The sequence below is a fragment of the Poecile atricapillus genome, chromosome 5 (genome assembly GCF_030490865.1).
Source record: "Poecile atricapillus isolate bPoeAtr1 chromosome 5, bPoeAtr1.hap1, whole genome shotgun sequence".
NCBI classification, from domain to species: Eukaryota; Metazoa; Chordata; class Aves; order Passeriformes; family Paridae; genus Poecile; species Poecile atricapillus.
In genome coordinates this window covers 438,437-462,017 of record NC_081253.1, presented here as the reverse complement: position 1 = coordinate 462,017, position 23,581 = coordinate 438,437, and the positions used below count along the sequence as shown (strand labels likewise).

General features: G+C 45.3%; 1 protein-coding gene across 1 annotated transcript in view; it reads right to left on the bottom strand.

Annotated features, from left to right (window-relative positions):
* Positions 1-23,581, bottom strand: part of CCDC148 (coiled-coil domain containing 148) — a 42,401-nt gene that overhangs the window by 7,946 nt on the left and 10,874 nt on the right. The window contains exons 4-10 of the mRNA XM_058840475.1: positions 20,030-20,133; positions 19,369-19,451; positions 19,061-19,212; positions 18,710-18,805; positions 18,438-18,619; positions 12,918-13,056; positions 10,736-10,942 (exon numbers count right to left, since the gene is read on the bottom strand). Of these exons, the coding sequence (XP_058696458.1) occupies positions 10,736-10,942; positions 12,918-13,056; positions 18,438-18,619; positions 18,710-18,805; positions 19,061-19,212; positions 19,369-19,451; positions 20,030-20,133 (963 nt within the window). The remainder of the gene's footprint in view (positions 1-10,735; positions 10,943-12,917; positions 13,057-18,437; positions 18,620-18,709; positions 18,806-19,060; positions 19,213-19,368; positions 19,452-20,029; positions 20,134-23,581) is intronic.

Genomic DNA, 23,581 nt, shown 5'->3' with positions numbered 1-23,581 from the left:
CTGAAAACATCTCAATTCATTTTATTAGCAGCAGTTTGTGTGGTGTATGTGACACCCCAGCCCTGTGACACACCATGATCACTGCCCTGGGCTGTTTCCTCACAGCTCTTTGGTTACAGCCTTTTGATCCAGTCAGAAATCAATATTGGGGCACAACCTCCATTTCTGACAGGTTGTGTACAAACAAGTGAGCATAACCAAGCATCAATTCAGAACTCACTAAGCTGACAAAGCATTAATCACGCAGTAGTGTTCCCCAGACAGAAGTGATAGGCCAATAACTCTGTGTGTATCTTCACTCCTGCAGTGCTCCCTCCTCTGCCCTAAATCTCTACTAACACATATACTTCCTCAGGGCCTAGATCATGCTTTCCATTTTTTTAACTTCAATTCTGAATCTACTTTTTCATTCTTTAGTTAGGATTTAAATGTATGAGCCCAAGGCAAATCAGGAAAATGGATAACAAGGATACCAGAGGAGAGTTTCACTGTACCATACTTGTTCACAATACCCAGTTATTATTTTCTGTACCTAGCACACAAAATTAGTTTAGACTATCCCTGCTCACTCCCCTGTTTGTCTAATCCATGCCCTTTCATTAGGGCAAAAGAAGAATAATTTCCTTTAAAAAAATTTATAATTGTGACAAAAAAGGACATATTTACAACAACCTCCCCACTCCAAAAAAATTAAAAAATCCCATAAAAAAAACCCCCAAAAAACCCCAACATTGGTAAAAGCCAGAAAAACAATGTTTGCAAAATATGTATAAAATGTGACTACAATTCTATAGGCTGGCCTTATGCCATGGCTTTTCCCAGAGGAAGAGTTGAAATCATATAGGAAAAAATGTTCTTAATGGAGCAGAGCTAGAGAGAAGTGTAAGAAGTAACAAAAATCAGACATTAACCAGGTGATTCAAATAGCAGTATATTTCACTTTTTAAACGACGTTTGACCATTGAAATGCTCTGTGCTCGAGAGCAGCTCTGGTCTCCCAGCCCCACAGCACTTTGTGCACCAGGCAGGGGAATTCACAGCCACAGGAGCTGGCAGGGGAGGTTCCCAAAGCTGCCCTGTGCGTGGTGCCAGGGTAAAGGCTCTGGGCTCTGGCTGGTGCTGGGACAGAGCACACAGGCTCAGCTGGGCATGAAACACAGCACCAGGGCTCTGCAGGGAGCATCTCCTGCCTCTCAGTGTTCTGCTGGTAACAGTCACCACCTGATGCTGCATTGCCTGCATTCCTGCAACTGCAGTGTGCCAAGAAACCTGCTGCGTTCATCGGCTTTTATCTCCAGAGGCAGCGTCATGCAGGTCTGCAGAACAAAAAACCTCCCAAACAATAATTCTGCTTCACTACAGCAGCAATCAGGGACCACAGGCTGCAGAAACAAAATAAATTAATGTGTTCTTGATTGCATTCTTCCATTCCTATGAGTTCAAAATCAGAAGGGTATATTTTACTGTGTCAACAGAAAATGTTTTATTTAAATATTAAAAAAACGTCCTCGTATTTAAACTAATACTGAAAATACACTGACACCTGGCTCTCCATTGCCTGTTCCACAAAACAGTTTTCATTTTAGCAGTACAAGCACTGCCAACATTAAGTTCTGAAAGTTTCTAATTACAATTGGCATTTCAAGTACATTTCACAGTTCGTGTATTATTAGAGGAGGTTTTGCCAAGTGGATTATTAAATTGCTGTGCTGAACAGAATGAATACACACCTTTTTTCAGTTCATTATTTCAATATTGCATATTACAATAATGTAAAGTACACTACAAACTAATTAAAGTAATAAATTAGTTCTTTCACTCTAACATCTGAATAGCAATAATGTATTTACCATTCACCTAATGTTACAGATACAACTCTTTTTAAAGACAAAACAATGCACAATAGCACAGCTCCACGTGACTCGTTACAAACAGACCTTGAGGCTGCCTCTGGTGACACAAGAGGTGGCATCAGGCTCCTCAGCTGGGTACCCAGGGCAGCTGTGAGGGGGGAAAGGTCGAGCAGGGGCAACATCAGCCTTTGGAAACCGAGGAAAACGCACACGAGGAACCAAAAGGATGTAAAATCCTGGGAGGAGCAGAGTCAGGAATGATTACCCAGAGCTCAGCTCACTCTGTGCCACACAGACATACTAAGCTTCTGGAATCCAAATTCTAAGCAAAAATTCCCAACAGTTGTGTGATAAAGCCGGTACTGTTTGTAATGACTGAAGGCATAAAAGGAAAATCCTCTGAGATCCCCACTCTGATTTTTTCTAGCTCACTTTTTCAACCTTATAAAATGACACAACCTAAATACTCTTCTAGAGTCTCCTAGAGTTTTATTAACCTCTGAATCACTCCTGCTTATCTTTCCTTATTTATACTATGATTTGCAAGTCTTCAAGTTGTGCACAACTGATTCTACAAATCCCTGGGAAAAGATTTAGAGGGTCTCTTCAAGAAAAATAACTTCACAAGTGAAGTTTCTACATGGAAGAAGAAGCCACAAAAAAGAAGAACCACAAAATTTGGCTAGCCATGGAAGCCCAGAGCCAGTGTGTTCATGGGGGGATCACAGGATCACAAGAGCTGCAGGTCAGGGCTGCATGCTCACAAACAGCAAAATGGGATTATGAGACAACTAGAGATTCAAACACTATTTAAAGGAGTTCACTATTTAAAAAGTCCCATGCATAAAAAAAGAAAACACGCAATGTGTCTCCCCCCACCTGTCCCACAGGTTGTTGTATAAAGCAGGTGGGAGATCCACAAAGCACGTGCCACGTTTGCCAGCAGGGCCAGCCTGAGCTCAGAGTCAGGCTGAGCACAGGTACCAATAACAATTGCTGCTGGGTGCAAAGCTCCATGCTGGGCTGCTGAAGGTACCCTCACACCACACAACAAATCCAGCAGTGTTCAGGTGGTCCTGGCAGAGCCCAGGCAGGGACTGACAACAGGAAATAATCCCTGGACAGGATGAGCACTGTGTGGTACGAGACCCAGCATCAGCTGCCTTCCCAGAGCCCTGCTCAGTCATCTCTGACTCTCTGGGGCTGCTTCCATTGTGCTCAGCAGAGAGAGAAAGCTGGGAACCAAGCGAGCCCAAAAGCACATTGAGAAATGTGCATGTTCAGATAACCACAGTGATCCTCTCCAAAAACCAGCTCCAGGTCTCTCCTCTCCTTCCCAACCTCCCTGCGTCACCACCATCTCCTCTGCTCAGGGTCTTGCTGAATATAGAATTGAGAGTTATCCCATTTATGGCAAGTCAGAGATACCTCTTGATTCTTCCAGATGGAAGCCACAAGGCACAGAGAGGGAAAAATGCCTCTCAATTGCAAATTTGGATTTAAACCACGTCACCTATGACATTTTTTCTTCACATTTTTAAAATAAGGGCTGCAGCCTCAGAGCAAGTGATAACTGAAGGAATTCTGTTTGTAGAGAAAAGGCCATTTTAGAGCTGTGCCTTTCTTGTGTGTTCTGAAAAAGAAAAAAAAGCAAAGCAGATGTAAAAATGATTAAGTGATAAGAAGTTACATGCTGAGGAAATAGCAGGATTGTAACATCAGCCCTTCAGTAAGGATATTGCTCTCAGTCCAGTTCCTAATGGACACATCATCTAACAAGGAACATGATTTTTTTAAATTTGGCAAACTTTTTATTTCCCCACACAAGGTCATTGCTTTCTATCTCCTCTAGAAGTGGCCAAACCGAGATCACTACAAGGTTAACATGGAAAGCTCGTTAAAAGGTGGCTTTCATTGCCAGCAGTGCAGCCTCTTCACTTGCAAGATAGCTCAGTCATACAGACTTCAGATGGAAGCAGCACATGCTGATCTGTGTCTCCTGCCTGAGAAAATCCCTGCCATTCTGAGATGCACAAAAAAAGAAAATCTTTTTGAGAAAATGGGTGGGAAACATAGAAGAAAAAAAAGTTAAAGACCCAGTCTCCCATAGAAAAGTAAGGAGTCACTCAATTTCTCTCAAGAGTAATAGAAGTTAAACACATAAATCCCACTCGGGTTAATGGGACAATAAATCCTTGGATTAAAATATTTTACAAATTAAACAGGACTGTAGAAGTCTGTGTTACAAAACTAACCATTTTTTTAAGTCACTAGCTGAATGGAAATGTCTATCCAGCACCTACTAAAAAGTAGTGCACTTCTTGTCAAGAAAAAAAAGGTTTTTTTCAAACACACTTGCATTCACCCCCAATTTCTCAATCCAAACTCCAGCTGACCTGCTCAAGCTTTTCCCTGTGTGCCAGGACTAGGAAGAAGGTGAGGGACGGATGTGTGGCCGTTCCCACCTGCAGGACAGCGTGACCCTGCCAGGACCTGCAGGACAGCGTGACCCTGCCAGGACCTGCAGGACAGCGTGACCCTGCCAGGACCTGCAGGACAGCGTGACCCTGCCAGGACCTGCAGGGCCCGAGCCTGGCGTGGTGGGGAAATGGGATTTGGGAACTCTGAGCCTGCTGGCAGCAGAGACCAACGTGCAGGAGCCCCAGCAGCTGTGGACACCCAGCACAGGCACTGGGCACAGCTCATCCAGGGGCACCCCACAGGTTCCCACGTCTCAGGGTAGGACTTTGGAAGTCACAAGCAAATTGTGCCCCAAAAAAGCTGACATTTCCAAGGAAACTGGGATGTATACGAGACCTGCTACTGATGTGTAATTGTATTAACTGATAATAAAAAAAAAGACTTGCACTGTTCAAAGCCACCACACACTGAAACATAAAATATTAACAGTGTTATTTCTGGAAATACAATAAGAATAGGAAGTCTATGTGTGTATTCCTAAATGCAAAGCTAATGAGATGGGTGCCTCAGGGTGTGAATACTAGAGCTTATAAAAGGGAAAAAATTAAAGTGCATATTAAGAACAGATCCCTGGAGTCTGAAATATTACAGGGCAGGGGGAGTTCATCCAAACAATATGAAAAAGCCATCATTTTCTAAATTTAGAGAGTGCTTCTTCATAAGCATGGTCTGTATCATTTTCCTTTTCTCAGGTGTCAGTAACCTCCTGAACTGCCACAAAGGTCTGAAATAGCCAATATGTCAGGGACTGCAGAAGGAGGTGGGAGAAGCTCAGGTTTGCACAGGGCCTCCATATCCTATATCCCCATCAAGCAGCAGCATTCAGCAAGAGCCACTGCTGTTGACATGCTTCATTCAGATGCTGATGGCAGAGGCCCAGAGATGTCCTGCTGTCTGTGCTCTGTGGTTCAGTGCTCACAACTCTGGGGCCCATTGTATTCACAGCATCCAAAACCCATGGAACCTCTGAGCAGTGAATAGCAACCCACGCTCCCCAGGACAGGGGCTATAGGGCAGCAGCTGCCCCAGGAGCAGAGAGGAGGGTGCTCCCTCTCCCCAGGAGCACAACCCAGCTCTCCTGCCCTGGCAGAGAACTTGTCTGTGTTCCAGGACAGGGTCCTGAGCCCACACACCCAGATGTGAATTCTGACACCAGCAGGTACCAACATCCACCTGTTGTTAGCAACAAACTCCTGTGGTATTAGGTGATCTGAAGACTCCAGTAACTTCCAGCTCTAAAAATCTGCACCTTTCTCTCTAAACTGCAGATTCTTCAACCCTGAAAACTTCTGAACAGCACCTGGAATCACATCCAGACACCACAGGGTCTTGAATGACAAACAGTAAATGGTAAAAGCGAACAATTTCTGTGTCTGACTGGCCTACATAAGACCTACGAGAAGAATTAGAGCAGCATTAGAACATTTGGCAGTAAGATAATGAAGAAATAATACATTTACAAGTTTGCTAATTTCAGAAGACAATTTCATTCTGCTGTGGTTTGAAAAACAGTGGAAGTTCACATCCCTGATAGATTTTTGACTGGTACTCTTGAGTAGCTTTGTGCTCCACAGGCTACCTCTAAGAGGTTAAAAAAAATAAATACCAGAAAAGTGGTTAAAAGTAACTGTTTTGATCATTAACAGAATATTGTCTTCAGTTATATAAGTGTTTAAATCTGAAAAAGGGATTTGAAAGAAAAGCACTTGAGCACAACCCTCAGTCATGACCTGAGGAGGAACACCACGTACCAATTTCAGTGAGGAAACTGGTCCCAAGGGCTGGGATCAGCACTGATAAAACCTGGGATCCAGAACAGGAGCAGTGCCTGTTCCCTGGGGCTGACAGCATGTCACATCATCTTTGCTCAAGGCAGTGTGTGAACAGTTTATTTCTCACAGCTTGTCCTTGTAGTTCCTCTCTTTCCTCATCCAGCATTATTGAGAACATCTTTCTGTTCTTGACAGCATGAATATCAACATTTTATTAATATGTGTAAATATGATATAGGCTTAAATATTCACACATGCATAACCTTAAGTAGGCTGCATTTCTATTTACAACTACTTATCTAAACTGCTTCCTTTAGATTCAGAATTCTCTCTTCTAGACCCATCTGCCATCATATGGAGGAGAGCTCCTTTGATCCTTTACAACTGCAAAATTTTGGTGCAGCTTTGCTTTCCTGAGGTGCCACTTTCCTCACTGAAGAAGACCATTCTCAGAAAACACTGTTAGCAGGAGCTGTCTGCTTGTCTAGTTATCCATCCTTGAGCAACTTGAGGTATCACTGGACAATTTCAACTGGATTTGAGAGAGAAGTTCTTGTCTCAAACAAGCTCCAGATGTTAGGAGCTTTGGCCAGCCCAGCAGACAGGTAGCTGGGTTACATCCCAGGCCGAGTGCTCCTCTGAGCAGCTGAGGTTCTGAATGCTCTGGGTTGTTTCCATGGATCTCAGAGCTCACAAAGCTTTGGGGCACAGCACCTGCAGCCCCTGTTCCCCAAAGCCTGCAGTCTGAGCCCAGTGCATCCAGCACAAAGCTGTGACAGTGTCCCTGGAGTGCAGGGACACCCCTGCTCCTGCCCAGAGCATCTCACAAATACACTGCCACAAGATTCCCACAGGAGGCACACAGGTCAGAAATAACAACAGCATGAGATGGAACACAGGAAAACGGGGGAAAGACTGGTGGAAGGGCAAGCAAGGCAAATGTGCAGAGACCTCAGCAGGTGCTTCCCATGGACTGTGCATGAGCTTTGTCTGACCCAAAAGACACAATACATCAGTTCTGTGCTGACCTCAGACTGGTAAATCCAGGTTAATTAGGTCTGGATTGAAAACTTATTACTGAGTCAGAGCTGGCTCATCTTTGATGAACGTTAGATACTTGCTCACATCCATTTTGGAGAAATACTATAGCATCTGACAGCTCTCCAGTTCACACAAAAATGAGTACCTATATTTAAAATTTAGGTTATTATAACTTCCTTAGTTTTTTTTATGTCCAACAAATGGGTCAACTCAGTGGTGAATAGACAATGCTTCTGAAAAAGAAAACCATTTTTAAGTAGCTTACTACTCAAATATTTATTCTTTTAAGAAGTTTCCTTCAAAATGATCGGATTATAGTCAAAGCACTGGATATGATACCTCTGTGGAATTTATTTTAACATTCAGTTGTAATACTTCAATGCTGATCTCCTCTGATAGTCACAGCATTCAAACCAGTGACTTGACTACATGCTGAATAGGGATTTTTTTTTTTCCTAAGTTTGCTGTCACATCCTTTCTTACAATACAGGAAAGGGGAAGGAAAGCAGTCTGCAAGATGCTTTATACAATTTGCAATACCCCTGTTAATTCCACCTAATGCTTTTCTTTTTGAAATTAATTTATCTTAGGTTCTGCCAGGATAAGAAATGCAAGAGCTGCTCTCACAAAATTCACAATGTGTTGCAAGAGATTTTAGCACTGGAGTGGGGATTAATCCTGGAGCACAAAAGGAGGGGGAGAAGAGATTTGAAGGCAGGCAGGCACACAGCTTTGTGCTGAGGAAGAAAACACCCCCTGTAAGCAGCACACACAGGAGATCCAAGTGCCCTAATGTCTATTGCTGTAGGTCTTCCCCCTGGTCTTCTTTTAAAAACATTTTATATGAAGATGGAAAGTACAAGATTACAAATATTTTAAGATAGATTCAATAGAAAAATAATGTTTGGAATGCATGCAGACACCTCAAGTGAATTTGTGTTGTAATACAGCAAGTACTTCAAACCCCAGCTGTGAGGCAGCACCTCCTAATCCTCTGAAAAGATCACTCCTCGCTTCATGCCTTACCTACCTTGCAACGTGGAAAAATTTGCTTCTCTGTGTTGTTTAGGAAAAGGAATTTTACAGAGAGAGAATTTGTTTTACACAGTGTCTGCTCCAGAACCCTGGGGGGATCAGATTGCCACAGCACAAAGAACACCAGATCTGAGTGGCTCTTGATCACTCATCAAAGTGTAACCCCTCAGGGTTTGTCTTGTTTGCTTTCCCATGGCAAACAGGGGTGTTAAAGGTATGTACCAGGCACATTTACTCTTTAAGAATGTACAGTGTATCCTCCCCAGCCTTTTCCATTTCACAGTTTATTTCCTTCAGATGGCTACCATATGGCCCTCCTGATTTATTTCACCTGAGCTTCTCGAGTTGTTCCAAAGTCCCTCCTTAGGGACTCTGATTTCTGTTAAGGACACACATTGATCTTTTGTGAGATGGAACACGGAATAAAAATTTGAAAGTCCTTTCCCCAAGTAAAAACTGCTATAAATATTAATTTAACTTCTCTGTTGCTTTACTTTTTAATTATCCCTCTCTGTCAGTCACAAGGCCTAGATCTCACCAAGGACATAGGTACTTTTAGTGGATTTAAAACAGCTTTAAATCATGTATTCTTTAGTCAGCCTGCTGCCCCTTTGACAGAGGAAGAGAACTGTATAAAAGTTGGGTGATATTGTGTGGTTTTTGCCATAACTAAACCAGTGCACAACCTGTCAGATATTACATCTCCTTCCATGTGTGTGCCATCACTTCCTTTCTCAGATGGGGTCGATAAAAATGCTGTGGCTCTCTGGGAAAGCTGCTGCTGTAATGAAGGAGATCTCTGTCCCTCTCAGTCAGACACAACCTCCTCACCAGCACACCCAGGGTTTACTTACAGCTAAATCAATGTAGCAGCTACACTGCCCCTCTGGAAGGGGAGATAAGATTTCCTGCTGGGGAACTTACTGAAATGCAAAATGGTGAGTCAATCAATGGCCAAAAAGAAAAGGTGGAAGAACAGCCCTAATCCCTCACTTCCAGTTCCACACTCTTTCCCTCAGACTCACTTTTTACCCATCTTATGGATCCCTCTCAGGGTGGGTTTCACCTGTGCTAATGGTACTGGACTGAGCTCTCTTTTACCTGCCAGCAGCTGCTTTTCATGTCCAGCACTCTGTAGCTGTAAAGTTCAGAAGTGTAGAAAGACAAGTCTGTAAAATAAGCTATAACCGGGCAAACTGTGAGTTTTCAAATGCATATCCCCATCAAATCAAAACAGAACCCATGGATACATTGAGAATCATTTCTCTGAAAAGGAATGAGCTCTGTACCCAACCTCAGCTTCCGCCATGCAGCCCTTTCAGTTGTGGAGCTGATCAAAACAAGGTCACAATGATATCCTCCTTTAATGAGAGAAATGTTCCTTTTTATTCCTCTTTTCTGGGAAACAGGTGAGTTGGTTTTGCTCAAATGTTCAATGTTTTAACAAAGATCCTTTTGAAGGCCACCCTTGAAAAGTCTAGGCCTAATAGGTTTAAGTTTCAAACAGTTCCTGGAAACAAGAGGTCAGAATCCAAAAGACTTTCAGACAATGTTCAGTGCATCTGTGAGAATCTTAACCTACATGGAGACAACAAAGTACTCCAAAACCAGCTTGTTACTTCTTGTGTGGAAGAAAAATAAAAGAAACAAAGGGGAAAAAAATCACTCAGATTCACAGTTCTGGAATAATTGGCCCTTCCATCTCCGGCTGCACAGGTAAGAGACACACAGGCACTCCAGAATGGAAGGCCTAGGTAAAAAAATCACCAAACATCATCCCCTCAGCTCCAGAGAACCACTCCTTCCTGCCCCTGGCTCAAGGGAAGGCTGGCACAGGAGTCAGAGCAGGGTACTCCCCACTTAGTCATGCCCAGACAGTGTCTAACCCTAAAGTGTTTAGATTCAAACCTTCCTACGCCAGACAGCTCCAGAACACAAGACAGAAGGGCTTTTGTGTTATTGCTAACTAAAAACTAGCATCACATCAACATCCTGCCTCACAGAACAGGTTTTACCATGCTTTCCTTCTCATAGAAAACCTAAATCAAGTGTTTAGTATTTCTCTGAAAAGTGAGGGCACAGCAGAGAGAATATTGGTAAAGTGAGAATAACACATCGTGCATGCTCTCAGATGTTCATTTCTGTGCAAGTCAAAAATCACAGAGAGCAGTTCAAACAAATCTTAACATGCCTCTCATGCCCAGAAATAGGATTCCTCCTACAAACACCTTAGGCACAAACACCACAACATCTTCCTCTTGTGTCCAGCCTCCTCCCACTTTATGCTGTTCACTTACCAAAACCACACAGGTATTTTTATCTTTTTTCACCTCTTACCACAGTAAATCAGAATATTGCAAGCCTTCTATAACAAGGGCAAACAAGTTATGGGATCCATTGTTTCATGTCTTAAAAAACATACTTAAAATTAAACAGAAGGGCAGACAGATGTCCATTATTTATCTGAGAACAATTAGTGTTAATGTAAAAATCTTCATTTTTGAATGCATCTGTTAGATACAGATTTGGTGATGGATTTATTACTGAACATACCTTTGCTTTCAGATCAGCACAGATCTCCAGCTGCTTTTGCCTGCAATCAGCCAGCACCATTTCTGCCTCATGAGCAGCAGCAGCTTCAGCAGCAGTCGCCACTGCCCTAAGGACAAAGTCTTTCCTAACCTGAGCCCAGGTTAACAGCAAGACTCTGCGCCGGTTCCTGATGGACTGGTAATGATCCCAAGCCTTCTCGTGAGCAACCTGAAAGAGGAAGGCATTTCAGAAAGGCTTAAAAACTATTCCTTAATGAAACTAAAATTCTGGCCATTTTTGCAAGCCTGGCCTGTAATTGATTCAGTTCTTGTATCACCGTCGTCCCCACGTGCCAGGGATGTCACCATGTCCCACTGTCCAGGCCAGTGACACCCCCCAGCATGGCCCTCTCTGCAGCACCACTGCATCCTCCTGGCCCACTGCTCTTTGTTCAGCTGCACTTTTGCAATGGCAATAAATGAAATACAACACTCCCTCCCTGCCCTGAAGGACACAAGGTATAAGTAGGTCCTTCAATACATCTCCAGAGATATTGAGCACTTCCAGCAAGATGAGGCTTTTCCTAGCAAATTCTGATCTGCAGAGAAACGGGGCACCAATAACAGCAATTGTACAAAAGCAGTACAGGGGGAATCAGCTTCACTTCTTTCCTAGCAGGAAATTTGAAGATAAAATCTTATTTCACCAGGCAGCACAGTGCCACCACCAGCATCACCACCTAGCAAAAACGGGGAGTGTTTAACTCAAAATCCACTTGCTTTGGCCTAATTCAGTGAGGTTTATGAGGATATTCAAGGTTCAAGACTCTGATGGAAGCAGTATCAGGTAAGGCTGATATAGTATGGTAGGTACAGAATGAGACAATAGAGTCTTGAACCTATCTTATACCCCCAAAATACGTAGGGATGAATGAGTTTCTAGAGATGGCAGACTGCTCTCAGCTGTCAAGGGGACCGTTCCAGATGCTAATGCCAGGTCCTGGCAGGGGAGCAGGGGCTGCTGACTCCCCTGGTGCCTGGCTCACAGATATTCCTATCAGCTCATGGCTGCACCTCGAGCTTCCCCACGGCCAAAGCAAGGCTGAGCAGCTCCTGCAGGCAGGGCACTGCTGAGTGCTCCTCCAGACACAGAGCTCTCCAAGGAGCTGCCTGGGACCAGGGCTACTGCCTGTCCCCTCAGCACCAGGGAACGAGGCCAGGAAGGCTCCAGGCTGCTGTTCCAGTGTTTTTGCTGTTCCACACGTTTTAAGAACAGATTCTTAGCAGTGTTTTAGCATTTCCATAGTCGTCATGCTAATACACATACCAAGAGATATCAGCCCAATGTAGAATTAGGATTTTAAAATTTAGTGCTTTTAAATTTTAAATGAACCTTCAAAGAAGTAGGGAGACCCATTAATAGTGGCTGTGCTTAAAACATACCTGCATTGTCAAAGCCTGAGACTATTCAGTCCTGGACAAAATCTCTGAAACCCACAAGAACTTTATTTTCAGTGAAACTCTGATTAATTATCAGTATCACTTCACTGTCATTCCTTTGCACTAGACACTCCTCAAACACAGGGAAGTAGATGGTCTAAAAATACAGACAGAGATAAAAAAAGCCTCCTAGTTTCTTTATGACATCCTGAAGTGTTCTGGCCTTGAAATGGGTTTCTCAATTAGCTGCTATGTGCTTATTCACTGTGGAGTGCGAGAGGAATCAGCAATCAATTTGAAAGCATTATGTATATAAAAATAGCCTCTCTCTTGGAGTGGGAGATAACTTTCCACTCTTCATGCTGTATATGTGCCACAGAACAATTAAATTAACTATTCCTAGACAGTGCAACAAGGCTGTACATCCTCAGGAAAAATAAAAACACCAAGAGAAGCAGAGTGGCATAACACAGCTATAAAACTGTACAGCAGAAGCAATGCCAACAAATTAGTTTTGTGAGTTTGGCTGTAAGACTATGTGGAGCTATAAAATAGTTCCAGGACTTGTTTTGAAGAGATGATAGGTTTTAAAATTCCTGCAGGTTGAAAACAAGAATGTTTCTTCTTTAGCATGCAGAATAAAATTGATAATTAAGAAATTTTAAAATTGAAAGACTTCAATAAACATACATTCTTTGATACAACTGTTCACTATGTAGTTCAAGAATTTGTGTAATTGAATGAATATGTAAACCAGCACTGACCAGCTCCTGCCTGGATTTGTGGGGAAGATACCTCTGCAGCACATCCAGGTACAAAGTCCTCCTCCTCTGAAGATCACTTGGGTACTGATTGATAACAGTCTGGAAAACCCACTGATCATCTTCCTTCCAGTCACTGTTCCTACAGGAATGCAAAACAATCCATGCCAGTTAATTTAACACTGAAAAGGAGTTTGGTTCTGGACAGCCCAGCCTTGAGTGGGCTCACAGTCCTGATGGTGTAAACTGGATATTGGGTCAGAGATGACAGAATCAGATTAATGAAATAAAGCAAACATACATTGCTTTGCTGATATGACACCTACTGTGTCATCATTTGAGTGAATTGTTCTGCTTCTAATCTGGCTTTTTATCGGGGGATGTCACTGTGTTTCTCAAACAAGCCACATTAATGGAAAACCAGTGACCCCACAGGGAAAATAGGGTGTAAAAAAGAACAAGATGATCAGACTCTACCACTGAGCTCTGAATAAATGATCAAAAGGGAATGGATAAAGTGACAATCCTTGCATGCAGCTAAATGAGGATCCAGTTTACCAAACTCCTAACAGCCATAAACTCATCAGAAGGGCATAAGATCCACCATGCTTTAGAGTAGGAGCTGTAGGAATCAGCTTGCACACATCAGTATCAGAAAGTGAGAGCAGCAGAAACATTTATCTGAAAGAATCCCACAGGCTGGGATGCAGTTTTACCCTCAGTCTGAACCCTTGGCCCTGAAGGGATTAATGTCAGGCTGTCATTGTCAGCATTAACATCCAAGCAGCAACACTGAGTCAGAGCAAAAGGTCTCCCTGGCCCAGTGACCTGGTTTCAGAAGTGACTAAGAGCCCAGGGATAATTAAAAGAAGGCAATCATGAGACTCTTCCCACCCCCCAAATTCCTGCTGCCGCCAGCAGCTGCAGTTCCTGGACTCCCCAGGCCAGCAGCACTGCCTCAGTATTCCACAGCACTGCATCCAGTGGGGTGTTGGAACTGCCTTATCCTTATGCAGGCAGAAAGAACAGGTACTTCAAAAAGGAAATTTTAGTGAGAAACTCACATGTAATTATTATTAAACTAGACTCCATGATCTACCATTAAAGAGATCAATAATCCTCCTCTGTGAGTCCTGACACGCCTCAGTATGGTGACACCCGAACGCGTCCCTTCAGTGAGATTTGGTTTTGTTACGTTTTACCTCGGGTATTTCTGCCCATGCAGGCTGGTGAACAAACAGAGGTCTTCTGCCTGCAGAGGGGAGCGAGGCAGGGTAGGAGACCCCTTGGTCCTGGAGCCTTACAGGATGAACTGGAGAGCAGGGAGCAGCAGAGATGCTGCAGCCCTGCAGCCAGTCCAGCACCTGCTCTGCCTCCAGCAGCTGCACCAGGTCCTGCCCCTCCATCCCACACCTCTGACAAGATCCCTCTCATTTATATTCCTCTCATGGCCAGCTAACCGTGGACCTCTGCCCTGCTCAAAACAAGGAGAAGTTTTTGTGGGAGATCCTTCAGGGAGCAATCAGCTGGAGAGAGCTACAAGTAGTTTATTGTATGCAGGGACAAACTGACTGCCAATGCCTTGGTTTGTCAGCTGTGCCAAAATTTGTCAGCTGTGCTGAGATTTTGTCAGCTGCTCATAGACAAATAGTGAAAAAAAAACCAAAAAGCCAGCATGACCCAGCCCAGCATATTCATAGCCACCAAACACATGGAGAATTTCAACATACCCTGCTGAGTGAATCTGAGATGTCACCTCACTTCTGTAAAATTCCAGAAAGGAATATCTCATCTAAAACAAGTCTGAAAAGTGCCAACACATTTGACATGAATATTTAAGGTATTATCACGTTTCTGCACCGCCAAGATATTGACAAACATTTGCCAGCCTGAATGCCTGACCCAAATTTTAAACGTAGTGCTTGCTTTCCTTGTATGCAGCGTTGGAGCAGAGCACAGCACAATCTTTATTTTGTTTCAGAGCTGAAACACAGCAATTGTCTTCAATGCAGCAGCCCCGAGGCAGCTGCTTCCTTTGAAACAGATTTACCAGCGCTAAGCCCTGGCTTTGCACACTCCGAGGAACACAAACAGCTCCGGGGAAAGCTCCCTCTCCCCGCAGATCCCAAACAGCTCCGGGGGGAAATTCCCTCTCCCCGCAGATCCCAAACAGCTCCGGGGGGAAATTCCCTCTCCCCGCAGATCCCAAAGAGCTCCGGGGGGAAATTCCCTCTCCCCGCAGATCCCAAACAGCTCCGGGGGGAAATTCCCTCTCCCCGCAGATCCCAAAGAGCTCCGGGGGGAAATTCCCTCTCCCCGCAGATCCCGTGCTGGGCACCGGCACCGGGGAGCGGCAGCGCTGCTGTGTCCATCTGCAGGGACACACCTGAGTGACACACCTGAGTGACACACCTGGGTGACACACCTGGGTGACACAGGGACACACAGAGGGACACACAGAGGGACACACCTGGGTGACACAGTGACACACACAGGGACACACACAGGGACACACACAGGGACACACACACAGGGACACACACAGGGACACACACACACACGGGGACACACACACAGGGACACACACAGGGACACACACACACAGGGACACACACACACAGGGACACACACACACAGGGACACACACACAGTGACACACACACAGAGTGCCACCGGGTGAGCCATCAGCCCCCTGCTGTTAATGCTGGCATTGCCCCCCGTTGCACAGAAGCCCCCCTGGTGGGGCCTGGGAAGAGGAGCTGTCTCCTGGGCCCTGTCCTGCTCTCCCATCCCTTTGGAAGGATGCTGCAGAGGATGCAGTGCAGAGTCTGTGCTACCCCATTCATCCTTCGGTGATTTAAATCATTCAGACATCCTTGGAAACTGTGGAAAAAATATAATAGTGCCTAGAGAATCATTCTTACACACATCAGTCCAAACCCACAATTTGTGGGATAGCTCAGGACCTGGGTATTTCTCAAACACAAAAAATTTCTGTTTTAGCAACATCAAAAGAAATTAGATTACAAAATATTATAATCCTGCATAAGGCTTGAATAAAAACCCAAGCTTTTCTTCCATTTCTAAAAGCCATGACTGCTGCAATGTGTATTCTAGTGTGAAAGAAAATCACACAGAATAGACCAGACCAGAACATTATCTTTTTCTAAAGTTTCTTTACTGAACATTCTATGTACATTTTCCAGATTCTCTGTGTACCAATTGTAAATGTTCCAGACTGTCTGAACTATTGAAAACATGGGATGTACAATGCCAGAGTAATATTAACTGAAGGTTTCTTTACTGTAAATTCAAGATGTGGTGACAGAGGAAGTGAAGTGGCCGAGTGACCCAGCTGAAGTGACCAAGTTATTGTGTTATCACAGAACCACGTGCTCCTGAGCAACTTCTCAAAACCCCAAAATAAGAAAAAAATGTATTGCAGGAGGAGGTTTGGTCTGTCAGGGTACAGAGCAGTGACAGTAACTGCAAAGGCTTCGTTAAGGCTGTATGAATCAGAGCACAGGGGATACACACCAAGGTCAAGGAGCTGTCACTCCATTTCTGACAGCATTATCTGTGCCAGTGGGATCACAGTTGGCATGATGAATTATAGAATACTTCAATCACAAGGCTGCATCTTTGCAAACTCATAGAATATCTCCATGCAAATTAGCCAATATAAATGGAAGAAGTGAGTGGAATCTTTTACAAACCTGTACCTTGGAAGCAAGCAATGCTATAAGAACAAGGTCTTTTTTTTTTTTAAATTGAAAACTCCTTTTTAATGCCATTGTGGATAAAATGATTGGAACATAAATGAGCAATACATGAAAGACATGGAGACCAGAATGCAAACAGAATGGTCTAGTTTTAAATCAAATGCCTGAGATGATTGCTGATAGTTCATTTATGATTCCCCCATCTCCAGTTGTCAGTACTGACACACTGCCCCACCACCAGCATGTCCCCCAGCTACAGATCACAACCTCCTTCCTTCAAAGGACACACTGCACATGAGTTCAGGCTACAGCTCAATTCTTTCCATTGCAAATATGGTGTTTTATCTTTAAGTCCTGATATCATTTAATTATCAGTGCAAAATTAGCTAGCTCCAGACCTAAACTCCCACCTGGCCTATGATCAGTGAAAATACTATGGCACATTTTCCAACCATTTTCAGAAATGATGTTGTCTATATCCACATCTGTCTATTATTCAGTAGCACACGTGCTGTGTGAGTCAACAATTTTAATTTATGAATTTTCAACCAAATTTGTGTTGATCATAAACTTTGACACAATTTTGATTAAAATTACTAGAAAGACTTTGTACATATTTAGTGATTTAGCATTTGTCACAGGTTTTCTCATTGAGGTTGTTAAAACTTCTTCTGTTAGAGGAACTATAGCAAAATATCAGAGAGAGCAGAAAAAGGACTGCTTAAATTTGCCATTTGTGGCTTCATAAATGCTATAAATATGGGATAAACCAAAACAATTTTCAATAAGTAGCATGTTCCAACAGCTAGGATGCTCCACTGATAATATACAGGTTCAGGTAACACAAGAAGAACACACAGAATATTTGTACAATCAGTACAAAAGATAAGCAGATCATAACATCCCTTTCTATGGCACCCAGCATCTTTAGCCTGTTTCAGCACACCAAACTCCTTCAGCAGCAGGGACAGAACAAACACCACACTCTGTGTGTATACAGAAAACAGATTTGGAAGCAACACATGATTGTTTTACCAAAGAAATTCAGGGACCTTCCTGTTCTCCCCACTTTCTCCTGCCTGGGCTTCAAACCATTCCACCAGCCTACTCCTTCCCAGTCTTTTGACAACCTGAAACCATTTCAAGGAATATCAGGAGATGGCAAAGTCAAAGGCTAATCAATGTCTGCAACTCAGTATCTTCTGGGCTCTAGACAGCCTCAGCAGAAAGACTAAGCTTTATATTATTAATATACAGGTTTATTACATTTCTAGATCATTATGAATACTGCTCTTGCAATAAACATTTTCATTTAGAGAAAAATCTCTCCTCCTTTTGGATATCTGAGTCAAAGCTATATGCACCTTTTACATTTCTTTGTGACAATGACATTTACTGCAATGATACAAAATTTGTGAAAAGATTGGACCTTTTTATGTGCTTTATAGATAAAAGCACTGGAGGTGTGTCTTGGAATGACTGTACTCTTCTGTCATAATCTTGCTAATGTAATTACCATACAGAAGGAGTGATTTCCATTCTTGCAAGAGCATATGAAAAGTACATTTGATGCACACCAGGTTGTTGGTTCCTTAATGCACTGCACATGTTGTTTATTGTTTCAGCTGATAGCTCTTACAAGAACTGGCTTCACTGTGTGAACACCGACTGTGCAAGCACAGGGCTCTGCCCAGAACAGAGCCAGACCGAGGGGCAAAGCCAACCACAGCAGCCAGAGCTACAAATCACACCACAGGTACACATTCACCCCCAGCCAAGACATGCAGAGACGTGTCAGTACCTAGATAAAGCTTCCAGCTGCTGATCCACCTCCTGAAGCTTCACCCAGTAGCCCCTGGAGAGCTCCTGGTACTCCTCCATCACCAAGGTCTTCAGCTCAGGGTAAGGGCATTCCAGAGCCAGCAGCTCGGGAGGAACTTCCAGGAAAAGCCTGTTTTTCTCTTCACAAGAGTGCACTGATGCCTGCAATGAAGAAATGCTGCTCAGGACACTACTCTGCATCATAATTACCCCCTCAATAAACTTCTACTTGAACTTATAAAGAAAACTTACATTTTCTTTGCACTCTTCAAGCTCTCTTTCCAAAGCCAGACTTTCAGAGATAAGACCTTCCAGAATTGCCTTTTGTTGCTTCTTCATAAATTTGATCTATTTCATGAAACGTGTTACTGTTACCTCTTCCTTTTGTTATAATATGAAAACTCTTATTTAGAATCAGAGTCAGATTTTCAGCCCTACACTGCTATGCTTTTACAGACTTTGGTGAGCAGATTTACACCATGATAAGAAGGGGGCTTTATGGCACACTCTGCATGTGAGCTATAGTCTCAAATTTAAAAAAAAAAATCAAAATACTAAAAATATGGTGATAATAAATTGTAAAAATAAAGTTCAAGTACCAACCTGCTGTAACACCTCAGCTGAATTGATCTCGGGTTTCTGACAAGATTTTTTTGAGAGGTAACGCTGCATTTTAGCCAGCTTGAGTTTCAGCTGCCAGACAGGAGCTAAAGTGTTTGTTTGATAAGTGTCCCACTCCCTGGACAATTTCTGCTCTGTATGAAACATAAAGCTTTCTCAAACACACAAAAAAATGTTACACAGCACTGTGCTCTGTAAATCTAAACCTGTCAAGGAATGGATTTAAAAAGCCAAACAATCAAGATAATGTTAGCTATAAAAAAAATTAAAAATTAATAAAAAATTCTTACCCAAATTCCTCAAATCAAAAAAAAAGCTGTTCTTATGGCTTCCTTCATCAAGAAAAGTCTTAATTTCTTCTTCTGCCTTTTGCCTGAAGGAAATGAACATGAGTTTTGCAGAAGCTTTAATTTCTTATTCATTACATTTGCATGAATGATGAGCCTCAAATACTCCAATAATTACATAAAAAATGGGATTCTTTGCCTGGGAAGGTATGAAGTGAAGGACTTGGACACAAAGATGGCAAAGAAGCCACAAATGCTCTTGTTGAGTACACAGGATAATAGACAAGAGCACTGTTAACGTCTCGTGTTGTGTGACCTCAACACATATGTCTAGAGACAGACTCTAAAGGAACTAAAAAGCATCTGAAAACTTTTGATACTCTTACAAAGACCCAGTCTTCAGATGCTGCAAATCAACTGAACATCCCCAAGTCCAGCTCCAAGAGCAACATCCCCTGTTCTCCCTGCCCTCAGCTGAGCTCTTCATATCACAGACCTCTCTCCATGTGGGTCACAAACTTTTGTTCCCCACACAGAAATACCTTCAGGTCAGGTATCATCATATTTTTTTTCTCAATGTGCCTTGAATCAAGCATGTCATCCCAAAAATTCTGTCTGCTGAAGTCTCTTTAGTAATCACTCATTCAGATTCCTCAACCCTTACCTGCTCTCACTCAGTCTTTTATACTCTTGCCACCACACCCGACGATGCTGTTTCAGCAGCATTTGCTCTTTGCTAATTTTTGAAACTTGCTCTGCTTTTTTAATCTGCAGGGAAAATTAAAGGTTGTGTTTTGAACTTATTCAACAGCTTTATCAAATGCCTTCACATGGAAGCTTTTAAATGATAAACTGAATAGCTTATTTAAAAACTGTATTTTTCTAAAGAACAACAGGCTCAAATGTAACCAATTTTCATTAAATAAGTTTGTTGCATTACAAATCACAATCAATGAGAAGTGGGAAAAAAAAAAAAAAAAGCAGTCAATTTTCTTCTTTCCTTTCCCATCCCTATGTCCCTGGAAGTAAAACTGAGGAAAGATAAGCAGGAGAACAAAAAACATACTTTCTTACAGGTAGGAAGATGAAAGACTAAAAGAATGTACAGAAAAATAATTTCAAAAACATTTTACTAAAAAAGAGTTTTTTTACAAAATCTATCCAATTAGAGAGGCTCTCAAACTGTCTGAGGGCTTCACAAAAATATTGCTTCACACTCTGGATAAAATAGGAATACCTGCTTTTGGAACAGATGGAGTTCCTGCTTAAACCAGAGGAAAGCCTGCCAGGGGAAGGCTGCTGAAGTGGAAGCAGATGACTCTGGCCAGCCAGCAATGAAGGAAAAAGGAGCAGAAGCCTGTGGCTGCCAGACTGCCCGAGACAAGAGGTTTTCTCTCACCCTCCTGCCATGGTGACTCTCTGGCCTCTCGGTGCATGCTGAGGACAAAGCTCCTTTCCACTCTTTGTGCTGCAGAACGCCTGTCTGCACCCCAACAGCTCCCTCATCTCATGCACTGACCCCCATCCCCAGCCCATGCACTGACCCCCATCCCCAGCCCATGCACTGACCCCCATCCCCAGCTCCCCCAGCTCATGCACTGACCCCCATCCCCAGCTCCCCCAGCTCCCCCAGCCCATGCACTGACCCCCATCCCCAGCTCCCCCAGCTCCCCCAGCTCATGCACTGACCCCCACCCCCAGCTCCCCCAGCTCCCCCATCTCATGCACTGACCCCCATCCCCAGCTCATGCACTGACCCCCATGCACTGACCCCCATCCCCAGCTCATGCACTGACCCCCATCCCCAGCTCATGCACTGACCCCCATCCCCAGCTCATGCACTGACCCCCATCCCCAGCTCATGCACTGACCCCCATCCCCAGCTCATGCACTGACCCCCATCCCCAGCCCATGCACTGACCCCCATCCCCAGCTCCCCCAGCTCCCCCGGCTCATGCACTGACCCCCATCCCCAGCTCATGCACTGACCCCCATCCCCAGCTCATGCACTGACCCCCATCCCCAGCTCCCCCAGCTCATGCACTGACCCCCATCCCCAGCTCCCCCAGCTCATGCACTGACCCCCATCCCCAGCTCCCCCAGCTCCCCCAGCTCATGCACTGACCCCCATCCCCAGCTCCCCCAGCTCATGCACTGACCCCCATCCCCAGCTCATGCACTGACCCCCATCCCCAGCTCATGCACTGACCCCCATCCCCAGCTCCCCCAGCTCATGCACTGACCCCCATTCCCAGCTCCCCCAGCTCCCCCAGCTCATGCACTGACCCCCATCCCCAGCCCATGCACTGACCCCCATCCCCAGCTCCCCCAGCTCATGCACTGACCCCCATCCCCAGCTCCCCCAGCTCATGCACTGACCCCCATTCCCAGCTCCCCCAGCTCCCCCAGCTCATGCACTGACCCCCATCCCCAGCTCCCCCAGCTCATGCACTGACCCCCATCCCCAGCTCATGCACTGACCCCCATCCCCAGCTCATGCACTGACCCCCATCCCCAGCTCCCCCAGCTCATGCACTGACCCCCATCCCCAGCTCCCCCAGCTCCCCCAGCTCATGCACTGACCCCCATCCCCAGCTCATGCACTGACCCCCATCCCCAGCTCCCCCAGCTCATGCACTGACCCCCATCCCCAGCTCCCCCAGCTCCCCCAGCTCATGCACTGACCCCCATCCCCAGCCCATGCACTGACCCCCATCCCCAGCTCATGCACTGACCCCCATCCCCAGCTCATGCACTGACCCCCATCCCCAGCTCATGCACTGACCCCCATCCCCAGCTCATGCACTGACCCCCATCCCCAGCTCATGCACTGACCCCCATCCCCAGCCCATGCACTGACCCCCATCCCCAGCTCCCCCAGCTCCCCCGGCTCATGCACTGACCCCCATCCCCAGCTCATGCACTGACCCCCATCCCCAGCTCCCCCAGCTCATGCACTGACCCCCATCCCCAGCTCCCTCAGCCCATGCACTGACCCCCATCCCCAGCTCATGCACTGACCCCCATCCCCAGCCCATGCACTGACCCCCATCCCCAGCTCATGCACTGACCCCCATCCCCAGCTCCCCCAGCCCATGCACTGACCCCCATCCCCAGCTCCCCCTTCGTGCAGACACTCTGTCCTACGGCAAATGGCAGCAAGGCAAGAAAAACACACGGGAAAGTCTTGTCTGAGTTCATAACGGGGAGAAACAAATAACAATCTCACTCCACATCTAGTTCAGCAAAGCAGTGATGTTCTGAGTTAAAGACGCTGGGATTCCACTTTGCTCAGGCAGAAACAAAGTGCAACTTTCCTGCCCAGGGCAAAGCTGCACAAGCCCACCAGGACCCCTCTGTGTTCACAAGGGCACTGAGCAAACACAGACACGCCAGAGACACACCCAGGACACACACCCAGCAAACACCACACCCAGCAAACACCACACTCACCACAGCCACCAAACACCACACCCAGCAAACACCCACTGCCACACCCACCCAGCAAACACCACACCCAGCAAAAACCCACCCACCACACACACCCAGCAAACACCACACCCAGCACACACACCCAGCACACACACCCAGCAAACACCACACCCAGCAAACACCACACCCAGCAAACACCCACTGCCACACCCACCCAGCAAACACCCACCCACCAAACACCACACTCACCACAGCCACCAAACACCACACCCAGCACACACACCCAGCAAACACCACACCCAGCAAACACCCACCCAACAAACACCCACTGCCACACCCACCAAACACCACACCCACCCACTGCCACACCCACCAAACACCACACCCAGCAAACACCACACTCACCACACCCACCAAACACCACACCCAGCAAACACACCCACTGCCACACCCACCCACCAAACACCACACTCACCACACCCAGCAAACACCACACCCAGCAAACACCCACCCACCACACACACCCAGCAAACACCACACCCAGCAAACACCACACTCACCACAGCCACCAAACACCACACCCAGCAAACACCCACTGCCACACACACCCACCAAACACCACACCCACCAAACACCACACACACCAAACACCCACCCACCACACACACCCAACAAACACCACACTCACCACACCCACCAAACACCACACCCAGCAAACACCCACCCGCCACACACACCCACTGCCATGCCCTGACACACCCACCCACTGCCACACCCACCCACC